The sequence below is a fragment of the Sabethes cyaneus genome, chromosome 2 (assembly GCF_943734655.1).
Source record: "Sabethes cyaneus chromosome 2, idSabCyanKW18_F2, whole genome shotgun sequence".
Taxonomy (NCBI): Eukaryota; Metazoa; Arthropoda; class Insecta; order Diptera; family Culicidae; genus Sabethes; species Sabethes cyaneus.
This window is the reverse complement of record NC_071354.1, coordinates 4,515,211-4,537,235: the sequence shown is the minus strand read 5'-3', so window position 1 is coordinate 4,537,235 and position 22,025 is coordinate 4,515,211. Positions and strand designations below refer to the sequence as shown.

General features: G+C 43.2%; 1 protein-coding gene across 1 annotated transcript in view; it reads left to right on the top strand.

Annotated features, from left to right (window-relative positions):
* Positions 1–21,747, top strand: part of LOC128738894 (zinc finger protein 423 homolog) — a 129,560-nt gene extending 107,813 nt beyond the window's left edge. The window contains exons 5-10 of the mRNA XM_053834360.1: positions 9,879–10,021; positions 10,702–12,018; positions 19,496–19,615; positions 19,684–20,478; positions 20,543–20,911; positions 20,979–21,747. Coding sequence (XP_053690335.1) covers positions 9,879–10,021; positions 10,702–12,018; positions 19,496–19,615; positions 19,684–20,478; positions 20,543–20,911; positions 20,979–21,747 — 3,513 coding nt within the window. The remainder of the gene's footprint in view (positions 1–9,878; positions 10,022–10,701; positions 12,019–19,495; positions 19,616–19,683; positions 20,479–20,542; positions 20,912–20,978) is intronic.
* Positions 21,748–22,025: the final 278 nt, after the last annotated feature.

Below are 22,025 nucleotides of genomic sequence, written 5' to 3'. Positions count from 1 at the left end.
AATCATATGGATTATACTATTACATTCGGACTTTCAACTCGTTTGGTATGTTATTACCAAAAGAGTCGATCCGTATATAGTGGCATGTAGAAAAATTCGATTTGAAATGATCTCACCAAATTGCTGATTGGGTCTATATTACATTTTCTTACTTATCGCGTCATTTGAGTTTCCATCAGTGCGTCTAATATCCAAAAATTAAATTAATTTTTCCATCTGATATCCATGTGCATTATTTAAACTTATTAAGGATAAATTTCTACTGTATAGGTGCTTGATGAGCTAAAACGAAACAAATAATAAAATTAACATATTAGGTTTACCCGATAACTAGGCTGTGCGGCTCAACCGTCTGCCCATAATCTCAGCTTTAAGGGGCCGTGCACTAATTACGTAAGGCATTATGGGGGGAGGGGGAGTTCCGCGAAATCTTACAAAATCTTCTTTGGGGCGGAGGGGGGCTTAATCATTTCTTACGTAAGATTTTCACACACGAAAAAATTATGAAAAAGTCACATTTTTAATAGCAACTTATGTTATTTGTTACAAAATTTTTTAAATTGATGAGGTAAGTTGTGAAGTGTCGAAATCTTTCATGCTGCAAGGAAATGCATAGCAACCTGCTGAGTATTTTAGCCTTGTCCACTCAAGGAAACAGCAGTTGGCCTACTTGTTCCAGAGTCTCTGATGTCATCGGTTTATGCTGTTATTTATAATTTATAATTTCGTGTAATTCATAGGACAATTTGGGTCTAAATGAATACTTAAAAGTTACTTAATTGTTAGTATTTACATTGTCAAGTGCACGAATTCGCTAGCGGTAAATGCATGATGGTTCGTCAAAAATAAAAAGGTCAGCAAAGCAGTTGAATTGTCTGATCATGGAAGCGATAGGAGAGTTGGCAGCATATTGCGTTGAATAGGAGTCTTCCTGTAGAATCATTCTAGGTCGTAAGACTCTTGAAGGTGCGTAGCGTCCGATTTGCGATAGGATGTCCGGTGCATCATATTCGCCAGTTAAGAGCTTGCAGCCAAACGACGATTGCGAAACCTCTCTACGTCGACTTAGCGTGCTTAAACCCAACATACGACAGCGGTCTTCGTACGGTGTTAAGTTTTGCTGATCCCTCCACGGAAGGTGACGAAGTGCATGACGAACAAATTTTCGCTGTACGTTTTCCAGTCTGGCGGACCAGACAAACTCGTGCGGGTTCCAAACGATGCTCGCAAATTCCAGCGTTGACCGTACAATAGAGCAATAGAGAGCTTTGAAGCAGATCGGGTCATTGAATTCACCAGCAATCTTAAATATGAACCCAAGACTACGATTGGACTTGTCAACGATGGCAGAAATGTGGGGCTTCATGGTGAGTTTCTCGTCAAGTAATACTCCAAGGTCCTTCACCTGTTCTACCCTATTCAATTTTGATCCGGAAATTTCGTAATCGAACTCTATTGCGCTTCTAGTGCGATAGAAACTGATGACGCAACATTTCTCCACACTCAGTAACAATTGATTCCTTACGCACCAATCACTTAACAAGTGCAGAAGCTTCTGCAACATTCTGCAGTCCTCGATTCTTCTGACTTCAAGATAGATTTTCAGATCATCAGCGAAGAAAAGCCTTCCATCTTCGCTGAGTAGTAACGCTGCATCATTTATGTAGATACAGAATGGCAATGGTCCCAAATTGCTACCCTGTGGCACACCAGAACCATTTGTAAACGCGGCAGGCCGGCAGTTGCCAAGTTGTACGAAGAGTTGCCTATCCGTAAGGTAAGTTTCCAACCATCTGCACAATCTTGTGGTGCACCCAAGTTTCTCCAACTTGCTTAAAAGAATAGTATGATTAACGGTATCAAAAACGGCCTTCAAATCAGTATAAACTGTATCCACTTGCGCTTTGGCGCTCATACTATTTATGCAGAACGATGTGAAATTCACCAAATTCGTTTTTACAGATTGCCCGGGATCATTCCAACATATTTCGTTGCAATTTCCTATCTCAATCCCGCAAGGCAGCCGCAATCCCTTATGATATCACGAGAAATATTTTTGTTTAAAAGTACACAATTAATGTATAGCTGTACCAATGGAACAAGTGCTTGATAAGCTACTATACAACAAAAATGTTTCTTGGGATATATTGTTCTTCTGTTCCCAAATATCTTGCCTGCCGTATGTGGCCAGAGTGGGGTCAGTATTTTGCTTCAAAGGAAACCGCGATCATTACAGATCTGTACATTAGACGCAACGCAGTACCAATTCCAACATAAGACCATGTCGCGTGTCATCTAGAAGAGGCAAAGAAGTTCTTTGTATACTACTTGACGAGGACACGTTTTCAGACGATTTAGATTGGATCAATGCGAATTAAGTGAACGTTAGTGAGTTTCTGAGCATACACCAACATTTATTGACAACCTCAATGCTGAAATACGTTCTGTTCGTGAGGGGATTAAGGGATTTACAATAGATAATTGATATTATTTGTTTTTTATGAATTTGTTTGAACTTTGGTTTTTATGAACTTGTTTGAACTTTGTTGACTGTTTCAATATTCTTTCAATGTCTATCTTTTTAAATTGAATTTTGATGTTTCAAAAAATCTTACTAAGAATTTGTACGGGGGGGAGGGGGGATTGGCCAAAATCTTACAAAATCTAATATAGGGGGAGGGGGGGGGGGGGTTCAAAAATGAGGAAAAAGGCCTTACGTAATTATTGAACGGTCCCTAAGATCAGGCATCCGGAAACCACTCAGCATCGCACCTCCTAGCTTAGCTACTCAATAGAGTATTACCGGATGTGGTCGCGTTGAGGCGCTAGGGAGGAACAAGGGCTGGCGAAAGCTATGTTGGACGCTTTCTCGTTTGCCTACCCCATTTCATACCCATTTCATGCTTTTGGGCATCTACAAAATAGTTGCAAAATTAGGCCTTCCCTGGCCCCTCATTCATCTTTTTTTTCATATCATTTTAATAGCATTATTAGAATAACAATACGTTGAAATAGGAGGAAACAGATTTTAAATGATTATAATCTTGGTATTTCCATATAATTGCTGGACTGTCGTTTATTTAATTTTTTCTCTTTTATATATTTATTTGCATCATCACGCATTGATTAAATATTTCAGTATCCATTATTTCAGAAGTTACAGTCGTATCTCTCGCATGAAATGAATTCTGACTAATATCTAACCCTTTTCCCAATCCATAGCATTTATGAGAGAGTCGCTGAATCGGAGGTCTTCTATAACGTAAATATTATATCATCACTTTTTTCCCTTTTTCCCAAGCTACGGTAAAGATAGGTGTCGCCAGCAAGATTTCAGGCAATGTTCCTACTTTAACTGAACTAGTGTTATTTTCAAACATTGATCCTCAAGCGGTTAGAGTAGGAATTGCGGGTCATTAGTATCTCACGGTGGCGAGACGCTACTTTGTCGAAATTTTGGGACCATACCGCCAGACGCTGCCAGTGTTAGACTAGTACAGAGATAACAATGTTGTTTTTGATCAAATGACATCAATCAACCCATCGAGCTCGCCGGAACTTTGCCCAGTTGAGACGTATTGGGTCACCGTGAAGACCAGACTTCGTAAAACACCTAGGGTGTTGGAGATCAAGCTGACTTTTAAGATGCAGTGCACCAGTGATGCACCATTGCCCAAAATTGGTTGCACCGTGGTTACGGCAAATTTATTAAATTCAAAATTTAATTTTAATTCATCAAAAAACCAAACTAAAAAAGTTTCTCAGAATATACTTTTCATCGAACTGCAACCTCAGCTCTTCCATTGGCTGGCATATAAAAGCGCAGAAAATTGACCGAACGCCATTTCGATTGCCAGGTTTCTTTCTTGTCTTTCCGTGTGAACCGGTACTTCCCATTAGCATAGAATTATAGCGCAATAAAGAAAAGAACATACACGCCTCGACCAAACAGCGACCGCCGCTATCGGTGCTGATCGAAGAAAAATGAAAAACTAGTTTTTTTAGAGGGGAGTATAAGGTGCGCCATATTTTCTGTAGCAGTTCACAAACATCGATAAAGGTGCAAAAAAAACTGGTGCCATCGTTTCAGTGTCTGCCAGTCTGATGAGTTATTCTATTTAATTAAGTGTGTTTGAAATATTCGATTTAACACCTAGTTTTGTGGCTTTCAACAGTTAGCTCAGTTCAAGAATATACATTTCAACTAGTTTCTGGTCGACTTTTAAGCACACAGCAAATTCTAATTCTGCATAACTTTTCAAAAATGTATATTCATAAAATAATTGCATCGGAGAATCGTGTTACTCTGATAACTCTATTATGACCATTTTGAGCTACAATCGAACTACAACGCTTCCAGAGGTTGCCACCACGGATAGCCGCCCGTATGTTCGCGGTATGTTGCAAATTTGTATTGTCTCGCGCCTGTCTCACACGGGAATGTTTCGTCCCTAGAAGCGTTGTTGGTGTCCTAATTAGGGATAATTGCAATTATGACATTTGTGGCGCGCAATATGGAAGCGCTCAATGCTCATAATTCAGCATTTAATAAGCTAGCAAATGAACTGATCATAACGTGAATGAATTTGCACTGTCAGGCGACGACTGTGCTGCTGGTAGGTACTTATGGTTATAATGCAATCCTTCTGTTTCTGAAAGAAAAGCGATCCAACCAGAGCGGAGCGCTCCTTCTGGGCGACACAATGCGCTAAAACTTGTTGCCTTGTGCATAGTGTTTTCTTCGTCGCGCTTTGTCTGTCTTTTTAGAACCAGTTGTCAATTCACACGAATCCGACTAAAGGGTGAGGAAAGAGCAAGTTTCCAGAACTAAGTCAAACAAGATAAAGGCACACAATGCCTAATAAAGAAATTGTTCCGAGAAAGATGCTTTCTCTGGGCCTTTTGCGAGATGCTGCGTTGTTGTTTTTGGTTACGTTATTATATATCGGAACCTACGGTGTGGCACGGTCAAACCAGAGCCATAACGAAACGAAACGACCCATTGCAACAAGTTTCCCTACCAACTTTACAAGTTTCGTTTTCTTCTCAAGCGCAGACGGGGACACGTACCTACCGGCTACGGTCACAAAACGAAGCCGTCTAGCGTCGAATAAAAACAAACATAACACGAATGGAAGCAACTAATGTCACAACCTTTGATATTAAGTAAGAAATTAATGTGTTCAAAACAAGGCGAAGAACTATAAAACAAGCGGGTATTGGAATAGCTTAACTATTGTCGCGTTTTTCATGATTGAATGATACCTAAACTTTAAAACGGTTTTAATATTACAATAATAGCATAAACAACTGCTTCATGATTCACTATTTCACGCATCCATTAAGTAACTTTTGTTATGTAAAGTTATTTTTGTATATAGAACATATCTAAAAGTAAAAGAATAGATGGAATTAAAATACCAAAATTAACTGTATTTCTGGAAGTTCCATTAAATTCTACTACTGTATTATACTATAATAGTGTAGTAGTAACTATATTACATACAAGTATAATTTAAGTCATTTTTTTACTTGTGAGACTTTTTTAAGAGGCCTATTTATATTCTATTGACAAACAAAACTGGTAAACCACGGAGGAGCAAATCCGTCGATCTTCAGTTCAGTTTAGTAAAAAGGGACGAACTACGAACCTATAAGTGTTTCTTCAACGACCTACCCCAATCAAATTTTCCGTTCTTTTCCCTTTACGCTTTGTACCGCCCTGGAGATACCATCAAAATCTCTCCAAGCAGTTCCTGTGGCTCGTGATTCATACGTGTCCACCACTCTCCACCTTCAATTTGTACTCCGCCAAATATCGTCCGTAGCACCTTTCGCTCGGACACGGCAAGGGCGTGTATGTCCTCCGTAAGCAGCGTCACGACTTTAAGTACATGACGAACATACTGGTCTAATAAGAATTTTATGCATCGTTAGCCTCATACGGCCGGCGGGGTATGCTTCTTGATCGTAGCGTTTTGCGAAGGGCAAAGTAGGCCCGATTTTCCAGTTGAATGCGCCGCTCGATATCCTTACTAATGTTGCACGCGATTGTTTTCTTTGAGCAACTTCCGTTCATGTATTTGGTCTTCGACGCATTTATTTTTAGCACAATCCTCCTAGACTCCGCTTTCGGTCTGGTGTAGATTGCTTCCGCCGTCGCAAGCTATGATATCAAAGTCATTGCAAAGCCTAGGAGATAGTGAAAATCGTGCCTCTCAATTCCCGCTCATCAGATCATCCCTTCAAGAGCGATTTTGAACCGCATGCAGGATCGTCATCTTGGTCTCAAGCCTCGCCGCGTCTGCAAAGAACTCGAGAGTGTCCTCAAGATGCGTAAGAAACACATCACTCAATCCAATGTAGCACTGATCAGTCGCGTCAGTTTATCCGGCAAACCGTTCGTGCATAGCTGGTCTTGATCGCCTGTATTGTATGCTGCTTTGGAATGACACGGGCACGACATTTCTGCAAGATCTGTCGCCCATGAAACCCGCCTAATAATGCCCTACGAAACCTTGTACTATTGGTGACAGCCGACGTAACAGAATCTCAGAGAGTACCTTGTAGGCGGCGTTTACTAGTGTTGTGCTGCGATAGTTACAGCAGTCGATCCCTTTTTGTAGATGGGGCAGACCATTCCTTCCATCCATTCCTCAGGTAGCTTCTGCTCCTCCCAAATCTTGAAAATCACCCGGTGTAGAGTCGTTGGCAGAGTTTCTCGGCCATGTTTATAAGGCTCAGCCTATAGGCGGTCCTTACTAGTGGTTTTGTTGGTCTTCAGCAACCCGATTTCTCGTTTGACTTCTTCACTTCAGGTGCTGGGACATTACTATCTTCCATGGACACTCCTAGGTTAACTTCCGCTTCTCGTAAAACTTCCGCGTGTCGTTAGCTCGAAACAGTTCTAATTCTTCACAATCTCTGTCCTCCTTTTTGCGCTTTTTATTCCTCAGAATCGTGATCATCTGGTTCCTAGCTCGTCGATATTTGACCACGGGTTCCCTAATGACAATACTCAGATAATTTTTCCCAGTAATTTTCTCTCTTTCCACCGCTTGTTGGCATTCCTCGTTAAACCAATCATTTGGTATTTTGCGGTGCCCTGCACCTAGTGTACGGTTGACCGTTTTGAGCGCACATATACTGCTCGAGGTATCAGGTCAGAGTTAATATCCGCGTAACGTATGTTGGTAATGTTAGAGAAGAATCGGCCTTCGGTAACGTGGTCAGGTGATCTCCAAGTGGCTTTACGTGTATGGAAAAGGTGCTTTGGATCACCAAGCCTCGAGAAGCTGCGAAGTTTATAGCTCGTTGGCCGTTATCGTTTGTGTCGGTGTGCAGGCTATGAGGTCCTATCACCGGTGTATACATTGCTTCCCTGCCGATCTGGGCGTTCATATCCCCGACGACGATCTTGATGTCCCGTGCTGAGCAGCAGTCGTACGTTGCCTCCAGCCTCGCGTAAGACGCTTCCTTTTCGTCGTCGGGTTTACCTTCGTGTGGACAATGCACGTTTATGATGATGTAGTTGAAGTAACGGCCTTTTGCGCCCAACATACACGTCCTCTCGTTGATCACTTTCCAGTCCACTGCGCGATCCTGCATTTTGCCCATCACTACGAAGCCCATTCCCAGCTCGTTGGTCGCTCCGCCGCTTTGGTAATATTGGGCTTTGCCGCCATTGATCTTCCAAACCTTCTCTCCTTTTGGACAGATCACCTGTAGATCTATGATGCCCAGCTTACAGGGTTCAAGCTGTTCTAAAGAATGCTCTAACTTTTCTGATCATCAATCAGGTTTTGCACAACGTTCACTGAAACTGTTCGCACTGCTGAGACCACATTTTCTTTAAACTTTAAACTTTGTTAGCTTCTCAACCATCCTTCTTGAGATGCCTTTTGACATTGTTCGAGGCAGTTTGCTGAGTTTTGACATTTTTGAACAGAAGCAACTTTTTCAGTTCTGAGCAGTGTCAAAGTCGCAGCAGTATAGTGAGCAGATGCTAGATCAGGCCAAACAATACAGTTGTTTGCTTTCAGTAAATAGGTAGAAGTCGTTTTTATAGTACTATTTTCTGTAGTCCTCGCCATTGATCATACCCGTTGGGAAATATGAAGAACCTTTCAACCCACACGGGCAGATTGCTTACTATATCGAGACCCTCATTCCAAACTTTTCTGTTCTCATGCACGTCATTAGAAATGCTTGTTTCTTCCTTGTACAGCGGTAAAAAAATGCGGACCCGGAAGTGTATTTGTGTCCAATTTGACGTATGTTCGTCGTCCATCAGAACACATCGATAATATTTTTTTCAGGAGAAGGTTATCAAGTTTCGAGACTCTTTCTTCACGGAAATTTGCTATGCAAAAGTCCTTTTAAGTGTTCGTTGTTTCTTGTAGGTTGTGGTGTTATGACGCTTCTTAATACTTTGCATAGTTTCGATACTTATGCTCAATTTTTTGGCAATAATCACGAATAGAATACGTCTAATATTTGATGTTGAGAGGCTAACTGCTTTAATTTCCTTATCCCGATACACTGGTCCCATCCTGCGTCGGGGTTTCGGTCAATTCTCTACTCCTACTGTATATGTTTCGTCCTTACTTCTTAACTATTTTGAACACCGCAGACTTTGAACACTTCACAATTTTCGTTAATTCGCGCAACGCTAGTTTTTTTGAGCACCGAGGAAATAATCTGCGTGTCGACATGCTAATCCGACCCATGCTTATGAAATTGGCACTTATGTTGACATTTATCAATTGTGTTGCAAAAATGTATATGCACTCTGAAATAGTTTTCATAATTTTTCGTTAAGAATTAACCTTGAACCATTGAATAACAAGTGTCCACATTATAAAATGAACATTCTTTACTCTCGAGTTAGAATTTTTATCAAATAAACCTAGATAAAACTCACAAAATAGATTCGTTTTAGCAGCAAAAAACTTTCAAATCCGATGAATTCACGTTGTACCAAGCGAAAGCAATATCGATTTTTAATCGACTGCTTTTCAATGTTTACTTTGATGAGCAAATTCGATCTGTCTCGGATGACATATTACGCGTTGCCGAATGTACTTTATTCTGCGGCCTTAAAGTCGCTGTTTTTTTGGCACGAAAAGAGCAAAACTTCTCTCGATTGTGACCAGAGATTTGAACAATGAGATAACGTGTCGTGTAGTTGACGGCATTCTTTAGCACCGTTTTCTGTCAAAAAGAATTTTGATTTGTGAACCAACCGGTAATAGGGTGGCACCGCCAATTGTGACAATCGCTTAATAAAAATTATTGATCGTACAAAGAAGGGTTTCAAGTGATCAAAAAGTTAGCCTTCTACAATGTTTCCATATCGAATTATCAAGATCAACTGACTTGGCTACCCTACCTGTAGACCAAACGGCAAATGTTAGGACCCAACACGAAGAATGCATCGCATCTTCACGGTTTATGAATCGAAACCATGGAGCAGCAAAACTATTTCATCTATGTTGTGGCGATTCTCGCTTCAAAACGCGAAGCATGTTTCATATTTTAAGCAACCTTCTGCATGATGGTATAATTGAGAGAGCAAAAAAAAACGACAGTTCAACTCTCGCCAGATCAGTCCGTCCGGAATGTTTCAACCTTTGCCGTCCGGGTCCAGCGAATTTTTTCGCTACCCGGACTTAATTTTATTTATGGTGGCGTTCCTTTGCGCCGCCTTGCGTTCCAGAAGTCAACAACTGTAGGGTTTCGTTTGGGCCATCCCGGGAAAAGGTACAAGGTGCTAGTTGTAACCGTTGGTTGATTTATTCAGCTCGCGGTTCCGCGTCGTATACATTTGCGCGGTTCGCCTTTTCAAAGATCTTTTTTTTTCTTAATTCAATTTGCAGAGCCATACCGAACATATGCCATTCAAGTGTGAATACTGCGCTCGTTTGTTCAAACACAAGAGGTCAAGAGATCGCCATACCAAGCTGCATACGGGAGATCGACGATACCGGTGCCCACACTGTGAAGCGGCTTTCTCAAGAAGGTAAGTGCTGTTCATGTGCTGTTTTCGATATATGCAGTTGCTGTGTTTCGCTGGCAGCTTCCTCCTAGCAGTGCGGTATGTGAGATTGTAAATTGTAAATTCTAAGCGAATTTAGATGAATTTAGCAGCAACTTTGCTTGCTAGATGTTGAAGATAAACAATTTCACGTCAGTAAAAATTATCAAAATCTATAACATTTTCCCTCAGTTTTTCGCTACAATGATGGTCCAACTTTCCACGGCTGTAATTACAGCAGTGCAATAATAATAAAAAGCTTATTATCATGTTTAAAAAGTAAAAATTGTCCAAAAAGTGAAATTATGACGATAAATTTATTAATTTTGTATTGAAATCAGAATGAATTTGCGTCATCACTTCACTTTTCAGCAATTTGCATTACTTTCGTTGATAAATAACCAAACAACATGTTCTTCATTATCTTTTTCTGCACGTCGACATAATTGCCTCTTCGTGAAATATCAAAATTGGCTGGCGGTGGGCAGCAACTGTCTACCTTTTCACTTATGGAAAGCTGTATATGACATGAATCATTTCATCATATTATGATATTTACATGAAAATGTTGACGACAAACTGTCGAACTGCAGTTAAACCTAACCACCAATGCAATAAACCGAAAAAAATCGTAAACTTTTCTTTTCCTCTTTCCCCGCTTACAGTGACCATCTGAAAATCCACATGAAAACCCACGACAACCAAAAACCATTCCAATGCACTATCTGCAATCGTGGCTACAACACGGCGGCCGCTCTCACCAGCCACATGCAGAACCACAAGAAACAGATCGCCCTAACCGGCAGCCCGAACCTGACGTACAGTCCTCGCTCGACCAGTTCCTTGTCCAGCAGTGCTTCCAATCCGAAGCGAAAATTTTCGCCATACGAGCAAAACCTCATGATGATTAACCGCTCGAAGCTGCTGAAATCCGGCGAACTGACATGCATCTACTGCACACGGTCCGATTTTGCCAATGTCGAACAGCTCGGTTCGCATGTACAAACCAAGCACAGCAATCTGCTGCTAAACGAAAACAACTTCCATCGGCATGCCTCGCCGGACGCGATGCTGGCCTATCCTCCCATTGCCTGCGAGTTCTGCACCATGAAATTCCCAACGGTTCCGATGATGTTCAGTCATCTTAAAACAACCCACTTAGACAGGATCAACAGTCCCAATAGCTATTTAGAACAGTTCAATAAAAATCTCATGAGCACATACACTTCATTCTACGGAGCTACATTATTCGATGATAAGCAGGAAGCCGAAGGCCGTTCCGCAGCCACAGGCGAGAGCCTGACCAATCAGAAGAGTATACGTGATGAAAACGGAAATGATAAACTGGCAGCCGATGTTGATGCGAAAGCCATCAAGCAGGAGAAAAAGGATGAAAACGACAACTCTCAGGAAGCGCAAGAGCAGTTGGCACCCACAGACCTGAGCCAGCCTAGCATAAAACGAATGAAAATGGAAACCGAGAACCAGTCGTCGTCCAGTCGAGATGATAGGGAAAGGGATAGTTCGCACAATGCCCCAAGCTCCGTTCTGCCAGCCTCACCGGGAGCATATCTTTGCAATCAATGTAACGCCGCCCTGCCAGACTTCGAATCGTTCCGAACGCATCTGAAGGCTCATCTTGAGCAGGGTTCGAGCGGTTCGTCCTTCGGCTGCCAGCAGTGTGGTGCCGCACTAGGCGATCATCAGGATTATGAAAAGCATATGACCAGCCATTATCTTGTAACCGGCACGGAGTACCAGTGTGAATCCAGTTGCAATAAAATATTCACCAAACCGGACGAGCTGCACAAGCATCTGTACGATTCACACACGCAGGTGCTGTACAAGTGCGTCCTGTGTAGCGAAAATTTCGACAGTAAAGTGACGATTCAGGTGCACTTTGCGGTGGCTCACTCCACCGAGACCAAGCTGTACCGGTGTTCGGCCTGTGCGGAGGTGTTCCGATCGGAGCAGGAATTTAGGTGAGTGTGGTTAATGGATTTTGATTTCGTTTTTATTAAAAGTTTTGTCTCCCTGTGAGCAACTATTCGATTGAAGTCAATTTTGATTAGAAAGAGCGTATCGAAAATGTTGAATGAAGGTCCTTTCAGTTTTGGAATAAACTCATGAAAAATTTCTAACCCTTAGGAATAACATTTAATCGAAAAAAATGATGAAAAATGTCACCTCGATATACACAGCTCTGTTCCGACGGAACGTAATTACGATAGAGTTGTTGCCCAGTTGATTTTGCTGGCGGAATAAGAAGTACTTACTCTTTCGATCGACAAACAGACCCGTCGGAGTACAGAATAAGGCCTTATATATTTGATTATGTGTTCTATCTTATAAGGCATCGGTTTGTTCACTAAAAGTACCATAGAAATTACCAATTCAATTTAATTTTAATCACTATTTGAATCTATTTAGTTACATTTCAGTTATAAATTTCACGATAGTGTTATTTTTCGTCCTAGAGTTGCGTTACTGTTAGTTTTTCGGTTACAACTCATAAAGTAAAAATAAATTTATTGGGATATTTTAATCACTAAAAGATTGCGAATTAGCAAACAAAAGGAAAACATTTAAGACATCCATGAGGAAGAATTAGAATATAGTTTTTTCGACTTTTCAGTAGAGTTTTGCTCCACCGAGAAAATTTTTTTTCCCAAACAAAATTTGTACTCGATTGCAGTAAAAATTTAAAATATATTCATAAGAAATGTTTGATCTACGGTGATTGGTTCATGAGATATGAATTTTTGAAGCGGGTAATGGCCTAGATTGTACATTCAAATCTAATCTTTTATCACACAAACGCAGCCAATTCTTGAAAGTGCCTTGAAAATTATTTCTAGCTGCTGTGCTATCGTAAGAGCACCACAATATGAATATCAACGAAAAAGACACGACACGTATCACTCTCAGTAAACGATAAATACCTTTAAAGGTTATGGAATTTTTACCTTACCTCGGTCGCTTTCTGGCCTTATGCCCAACTGATTTCTGTTTGCACGGTGTACAAAAAAAAATGAGATGCGGCTTCATTTGTCTTTTTAATCAATTTGAAAAGAGGTTAACCTATAAATACTTTCATCTTCATTAACTGATCTGATTAGATTCGCCCTAGCCCAGACAATGTTGAAGAATTTCGACCTAAACTGCAACGCTGGAGTTGGAGTCACTTGGTCTGTGTTCCCTTTTAAAATTTCATCTTGCTTGCTCGATGTAGGTACATAACTTGACGATTTTTGCAGGGCATTTGATAAACCTCAGATTGTTTTTCAAAAGGGATTTTATTTTTGACATCGTCGGCAAGTCAGCTTCCACCTGGTCGAGCCATGTAGCACGTAGGGTCCCTCTAATCCTGGTGCCGGTGAGGTTCTTGAAGAGAACAGATTTCACTGCAGCCTTGCGGAATCCTTGCGACGTGGTCGGCCCACCGTAGCCTCTCGACTTTCGCCAGGTGTACGATGGGAATCTCTCCAAGTAGTGCCTGCAGCTCGTGGTTCATACGTCTCCGCCATTCTTCGCTTACCGTTTGTATTCCGCCAAAAGTACCTTTCGTTCAAATACGGCGAGTGCATGTACGTCTTCCGTAAGCAAAGTTACTGTCTCAAGCCCGTAGAGGACTACCGGTCGGATTAGCGTTTTGTACATCGTCAGCTTTGTTTGGCGGCGTATGCTCCTTGATCGAAGCGTCTTGCGGAGAGTAGGTTCGATTTCTAGCTTGAATGCGACATTGAATCTCCATAGAGGCCGTACATTAATTACGTAAGCGAAAACGCGAGCGGGGGGATTCCGCAAAAACTACCAAATCTTATTTGGGGGACATGGGGGGATTATCATTTCTTACGAAAAACCATGAAAAATTCATTTTTTTATATCAACTGATGTTACATTATAATTATGGGTTAAATTGTGAAGTTTCGGAATCCTTCAGGCTACAAGAAAATGTGTAGCAACCTGCTGAGTATTGTACTGGGGCGGTTTCTTCCTTCGACTTGCACTCTCAGACAAACAGGTGCCAGTTCCAGAGCCATCTGATATCAAAAGCAACGACAAAAGCTTATGCTATTATTCCAACATATTTCGTCGCAATTACCTATCTCAATCCTGTTAAGCAGTCGCAAAATGCCTTATGACATGTATTGTTTTTCTATTGCCAAGCCGCGTGTGCCTAGAGTTTGAAATGGATCGATGTGAATGATGTGGAAGCTAGTGGAATTTCTGAATATTTTCCAACACCTACGCACCTAGGACAGGACATGACACGTGGTTCCTTATTCTTCTTCATTCTGTGGGAAATGAACATTGTTTTCTCCGGAGCCTCTTCCTACTATATATTTGGTTATCGCTGGGTTGCTTTGTAACACAATGCTCCTAGCTTCCGTTTTTAGTTTCAAATTTTATAGTAATGATGCCAAAATCGAACGTTAGAGATTGGCTGTTGTGGATCGTTCCTCTCACCAGAACACACTTTCAGTAGCAATGTTAAATAACGTGTAGCTGGACAGTCCACCCCTTTGCCGAAACCCTCTGTGCGATTTAAAACGACACGGGAATGCCCCCGAAACACGCACGTAGCACATCACGCGATCCACGATAGCTTTGATCATCCGCGTTAGATTGTCCGAGAGACCGTTCTCGTGCATTATCTGCCATAGCTGTTTGTAATTGACTGTATCGTATGCTGCCCTAAAATCCACGAAAATATAATGGGTGAGCCCGTTGTACTTCTGACATTTCTGAAGGATTTGTCGGAGAGTAAAAAACTTGACTCGCCGGCCTGATACTGCCCTGCGAAATCTTTTGCTATTGGGGATACACGACGCAACAAAATCTGATATACCACCTTGTAGGTGGTGTTGAACAGCATCATTCCGTAGTAATTACAGCAATCCAGCCTATTTCTCTTTTTGTAGATGGGATAAACCACACCTCCCAACCACTCCACCGGTAATTCTCCTCCTCCCAAATCCTTGAAATAATTTACAAAACAGCCGTTGTTAGTAGTTCTACACCATTTTTGTAGAGTTCTACGGGAGTTAATCCTTTCCGTTATTTTTCTTCAGCTAACCAATTTCTCGTCGGATCTCTTCGAGAACGGGAGCCGGAACACTGTTATCGTTTTGTAGGCACTCCTAGGTTAACTTCCGTTTCGTCTACTTTTGTTGTATCACCATTGAGATGTCCGTCGAAGAACTGTTTCTATCTAACTACTACGCATCCTTTATAGGATTGGTTCACCTTCTCGGAATAGTTGTTCTAGCTCTTCACGATCGCTGTAGTTAATCGTAGTTAGTCATTCCGCGCTCGTCGATACTAGGCCAAATTCTCCATCGTGGCAATGCTGTGACAGTTTTTCCTAGCTCTTTGTTTTTCCTCTCCATTGCCTGCTAATGCTGGCATGTCCCCGTCAAACCAGTCGGTTCGTCCACTCGAGGTTTCTTCACCTAGTTGTGACGCTTTTGACGGCCTGCTCCATCCGTTCTCGAAGGTCGAAGCAACTAGCTCCACAGAAGAAGGAGAAGCTTCATTCGGCAGCTCGCCAAATGTTTCAATGAGGAGGGCGACTTTGTCGCGAGGTATATTCCATCGAAAGCTTTGAGCGCGCATATACTCCTGCTAGGTCCGAATCGATATCCGTATCCCATAAGGAGCGTATGTTGGTGATGCTCGAGAAAAACCAGCCAGCGATGAAAATAAGGTTGATTTGATCAGGCCTGATGTTTTAGGAGCTCGATGAATTCTCGTGTGCTGCTGACACTCCGGCTAAGAAATTTTATTGGCATTCTATGGAACTCGTTTACCAACCACTTGGCAATCTTTTCCGTGGATGATCTTACTTACTTATGTGTCCATGTCCGCCGGTCCGGCAGAACAAAGGGATGAAATCAGAGATCTCCACTGCTGACGGTTACCCGCCATGGCTTTTACCTGTCGCCGGAACAGGTTCTCGTCTACAGCCCGGATGTCGTTGGCTAAGCTGCGTCGCCATGAGCCTCTGGGTCTGCCTCTCTTACGCTGTCCTTGTGGATTCCTGTCCTCGTTCGCTCCTTTCCGCAAGGTGTGTCCGATTCACTTCCACCTACGTTCACGAATTTCGGTGGCTATCGGCCGTTGATGACGCCGGCGATGGAGTTCCTCATTGGATATCCAGTTATCAGGCCACCAGGCACGAATGATATATCGCAGGCACCGGTTAATGAATACCTGCAGTTTTAGCGTTGTCTCCGTTGAGACGCACCACGTTTCGCAGGCATACAGCAGTAGGGATTTAACGTTTGAATTAAAGATTCGGGTTTTCGTACGTAGTGTGATCTGGTTTGAGCGCCAAAAGTTTCCCAGACCTGCAAAGGCACCCCTGGCCTTCCTGATCCGTGTGGCTATATCAGTCTTGGAACCACCATCGGGCGTTGTCTGGCTACCAAGTTATTGAAAGGCGTCTACCTGCTCAACTTGTTGTCCCGCTACTGTGAAGTTGGTGGAATTGTCAGTGTTCACTACCATAGACTTAGTTTTCGTTACATTGACTGTGAGACCTGCTGCCTGGGAGCTCTCGGAGAGGTCATCTAACTTGCTCTGCATATCGTTTCGGTATTGTGCGAGCAAGACAATGTTGTCGGCTAGGTCGAGGTCACTTAGCTGCTCCATCGTTAGAGGATTCCAAGGCAATCCTCGATTTGGTCTACTGTCAATTGCTCCAACTAATATCTCATCCATAACGATGAGAAACAGAAGCGGTGATAAAATGCAGCCCTGTCTCACGCCAGCAGTAACCCTTATGGGGTCGGACAAGACGCCGTCGTGCAAAACCTTGCACGAGAACGCCTCGTACTGAGCCTCGATGAGATGGACTAGCTTATCTATAACTCCTCTACGCCTAAGTGCGTCCGAGATGTTTTCGTAGTTGAGTCGGTCGAACGCCTTTTCGAAGTCAACAAACACCAGCAGAAGAGAGTCCTGGAATTCGTTGATCTGCTCCAATATAATGCGGAGCGTTGTGATATGGTCTACACATGATCGGCCAGCACGGAATCCAGCTGCTGCCGCCGGAGAGTAGCGTCGATCTTCTCCTGGATCCGGTTGAGGATTACCTTACAGAGTACTTTGAGAGTAATACAGAGCAGCGTGATACCACACCAGTTACCGCATTCAGTTAGGTCTCCTTTCTTAGGGACTTTGGGACCAATATGCCCTGCATCCAGTCTACCGGAAAACTTGCGGTTTCCCATATATTGCTGAAAAGCTGATGCATCATCTGGGATGACAAAGATGGGCAGCAAATTCATTGCGCTCTATTGAATTTCATACTATTGATGGCTGCTACAATTTCATCCAGCGATGGCGCCTCCGAGTTGACGCGATTAAATCGACGAGCTGAGGGCGTCATACGCTGCTGGTGCTGCTTGGTCTCTGACATTTGAAACTCGGAAGAGTTGTTCAAAAGGTTCAGTCCATCGCTTAAGCTGTTCTGTACGGTCAGTCAATAGCTGACCACCTCTGTCCTTTAGCGGCATCTTTGTATTCATCCTGGCACCACTAAGGCGGCGAGAAATATCGTACAACAAACGAATATCACCATTGGCGGCGGCGGTCCAGGCTCTCTTGTCCCGCCTACAAGCACGTTTGACAACCCTCTCCAGTTCGGCGTATCGTTGACGGGCAGCTGTCTTAGCCGATCTGGTCCGCGCTCGCTCAATGCCGGCTTTCGCCTCTCTCCGCTCGTCGATCTTCCTCCAAGTTTCATCTGAAATTCACTCCCTCCGCCTGCTGCGCGCTTTGCCGAGGGTTTCATCACTGGTCGTGATGAAGGCGTTCTTGATGCCGGTCCATTGCTCTTCGACGGTTCCACCAGCTGGCAACTCCGAGGCTCGAGATTCAAGTTGTTCGACAAAGGCCCTTTTCATCTCAGGATTCTCCAATCGGCGGACGTCGTAGCGGTATCCAACTTTCTCCTCCGGTTGTTGGACACGTGTGACGCGCAGACGTATCTCAGCGATAACAAGATGATGGTCGGATGCAATATCAGCGCTGCGTTTGTTGCGTACATCAAAAAGGCTCCTTCGCCATTTCCGGCTGATGCAGCTGTGATCGATTTGGTTTTCTGTTCGGCCGTCGCGGGAAACGCACGTGACTTTATGTACTGGTCTATGGGGGAAGAGCGATCCACCAATGACCATGTTGTTATCTCCCCATTAATTCTGCAAACAGCTCTTCGTTTTCGCTCATCTCGCGTCCCATGACGCGTTCAAGGTCCGCGTTGTTTGAGCCAATCTTTGCGTTGAAGTCGCCCATGTGGATTTGGATACCCCCTTCGGGATTTTCTCAACCACGCTGTTCAGCTGGCTGTAAAAACTCTCTTTCTCCTGCAGGTCGGCAGCATCTGTTGGCGCATAGCACTGGATTGCTGTAAAGTTCCTAACCCGTGTTCTGAATCTGGCAACGATAATACGCTCATTTATCGGTTCCCACTTCATCAGGGCCGCATATGCCCTAGGGCTCAGTAGGAATCCAACTCCTCTTTCTCGAGTAGCATTTTCATCTCGTATGCCAGAGTAGAGCAAGACTTGCCCGGATGATGTCCTGTGTTCGCAGCACCCGGCCAGCGGACCTCGCTCAGCCCCAGGATTTCAAGTTTCAGGCGGCTAGCTTCCCTTGCAAGTTGAGCCAGCTTGCCCTACTGGGCAAGCAAGGGTCAGTATATTCCATGTTCCGATTCGTGTCCGTGTTTTCATGCTAAAGGTCGTTGCCAATAATCCGGAGAGATTTCTTCTTTCATTTTTGGTAACTTTTTTTATGTTCTGGTACAGTGGGCTGTTAACCTAAGGTCCTCATCCCGCTGATGGGGCTGCCATCTTAATGTGGGCGGGAGCCACTGTGCCCCCTTTCCTGTTAGCATACGACAACCGAAGTTGCGTACCCCTGCCGGCACCTCGTGGAGGTAGGAATAGGAGTTAATGAACAGAGGTTATGGAATGCACATGTTCACCCTTTGCCAGCCATGGATGGTGGATGATCCGTCCCAAAAATTTATTACAGTTTCCCTAGCAACCAAACTTAATTTTCAGGGTTATGAGCGGAAAAAAAACATTTACCACGTGCAAAACAAATGAAAGCCTACTACAATATTTACGCTTAACCATTTAATGACGTTGGCGGCTGGCTTTAGTTTTCAAAAGGTTTCATAATCAACCCTTTGAATTATTTGCAAGGTAAATCTAAAATTTATATTTGTACTCTAATAAGCTAGCCAAGTCATGAATCGTGAAGAAATATCGTTTTACAAATTGATTGCAGATCGTATACTTGTATAACCTATATACCTATAGTAGAATTCGATCGGATCGGTCAAAATGACTTTCTTCGCAGAAGTTGCAGATAAAATTTGCATCGTTTTCAAAATTATTTCGTTGCAATTTTCTAATTAAATCATATCTCCAACCTCCCTTTCAGGCATCACATTCGCACTCGGCACATCTCAACAGGGGTTGTCCAGTGCGTTTTCTGTCGAGTTGTCTGCTCATCTGAACTGGAAATGCAATTTCATTTAGCGGCACATGCTAGAAAGTTCAAGTATGAAATTAATCTTCAACTTTTTCAGATAATCAAACTAATTTTCACTTTTTTTGTTTACTACACAGGTGCCCAGCTTGCCCGGAAACATTCCACGTGGAATTTCTTCTGGATCGACACATGCAAACTCATCACAGCCAGAAAGAGATTTCCAACGCTGCGGCGGCAGCTATTTCGAGCAGCAAAAGCAATGGCAGCAGCAGCAACAGTAGTAGCAACCTAGAATATCTGCAGTTGCATGGTCAAATGGCAGCGGCCGCCGTGGGCTGGCAAAATCTGTACGCCACCAATAAATTCTACAATCCATTGCACGTCGATACCCTTAATCCGATGAAACATCCAACATTCCTGCATGGCTTTTACGACAGCTTGAACAAGTCTCAAACTCAGCGCTATTTACAGCAAGCCAAAAAAGGCTTTACTAGCCCGAACCATGCCAGCCAGTCGAAAGCGCTACTAAATCTGTACAGTCAACGATCGGCGACTATGAATGGACTTTATTCACCGGACAAACTAACATCTGGAGGAGGAACTAGCAGCCAAGCTGCTAACCCTTCCAACTCAACCGTTTCAACTAAAACTCAAAATTTTTCTCCAACAACTATTTTGCATCGATATGGACTTAATCCGCCCGTCCCTGCACCGGCAACAAGCAATAGTAATTCGGTCAATCAAGCGGAAAAATCTGCTGCTGCAATGAATACTAAAAATAGCAGTGGCACAAACTATTACAGTTGTGGGATCTGCGAAAGAAACGATTTTGGAACGGAAAATGAAGTTCAAACTCATCGGAAAATCGTTCATAACCTTAAAACCGGGGTTAGTCTACGCTGCGCCTACTGCAGTGGCGACTTTCGATCGAGGTAAATCAATTTAATTCTGTTTAACCTTTAAATACGATCTTAAACATTTCTTTTTTCATTGCAGGAACGAATTGGAGAACCACATGAAAATCACCCATAACACCGGTGGCAAACACAAATGCTTGATATGCGATGAAATTTTTCCTTCGCCAGCGGTCTTAGCAGAGCACAAATTAACACACTGCAAAGTTGGAGCGTCCGGACGTTGCTCACACTGCCAGACCACACTCCCTGACGCACACAGCTTCAAAACTCATCTCATGCAGAACCATCAACCGACAGCGACCAACTCTGGTGGCAACTCTTGCCCGGCTTCCGGTGGTTGCACCAGCACAAACACCTCGTCCGCACAAGAGCAGGACCGATTTCCTATATGTTGCATTTGCTGTCGACAGACCCTCAACTCGGAATTTGAAATCAATTTGCACGCAAAGTGAGTAACGGCTATTCCATCAGCAACGCCCCAAACTAATCCATTTTCGTTGTTTTTTTTTCTCTAGATTCCACACAAAGACAATCGAAATAAACGAGAAAACTTGTGCACTGTGCTTGGAACCGTTGGCCCCGAATCAGAATGGTAAAATTTGCGAGATGTGTTTGAAGCGGCACAATTTCCCCTCGAAGTTGCTCTCGATTAACAACTTCATCAAACAGCAGCAACTGATGCCGCCTCATCCACCCCAACATTCGGATCAGCCAAGCTCGACCCAGTGTAACCTGTGCAAAAAACCTTTCACCGATGGTCAAAAGCTGCAAGAGCATCTGATCGATCATACCTTTGCCGGTTGTGAGGATCGCGGTTACATCTGCTATCTCTGCTCGTCCGTTTTCACCTCATCTGCTGGTCTGCAAATACACGTCATCGAACACGGACCGCAAGCCAAACCCTATGACTGCAGTCACTGCGAGGAAGCATTCTTCTTCCGCGCTGAACTCGAACATCATGTCATTGATCATGAGTTAGGAAAAATTCTCGTGGCAACTTCTACTAACGAAGACGAAGCACGAGAAGACACGGGCTCGACCCACATTAAGTCGGAAATCGTTGAACGAACATCCCAAGAAGCGGACAACAATCCGACAAGAACCGATACAAGGACCGAAACACCCAGCGCAGACAGTCAACATAGTGATAACGAGCACTATTCGGAGCACGACAACGCTGAAGGAGAGGACGATGAATACATTGAAGTCGAGCACCATGTCGAAGACAGTGGAAAGCAACCGATCCTACCGGAGCAAGAATACGATAGACCTGAATCAGATTAAATCCTGGTTAGAATTTCCCCTTGTTCTAGAAAAAGATAGAAAAAAAAATACTTCGCTTTAGTAAACTATATTTTGCAACTAATTAAGTAGTAGAAATAAAACGCGAACGGTCATGGCTTGTTCCTTCGACTTTCAGTCATGTCATGTTCCTTAGGAATAGGTTTAATCAAGCGCGCTCTTTAAAATGTTACAGAAATAAACCTCTATTTTTTCTCTTCGCCTTTAATTTTCGTATTAGTATTCGTAACAGTATTATGATATTATGGCGAAACGGAAAG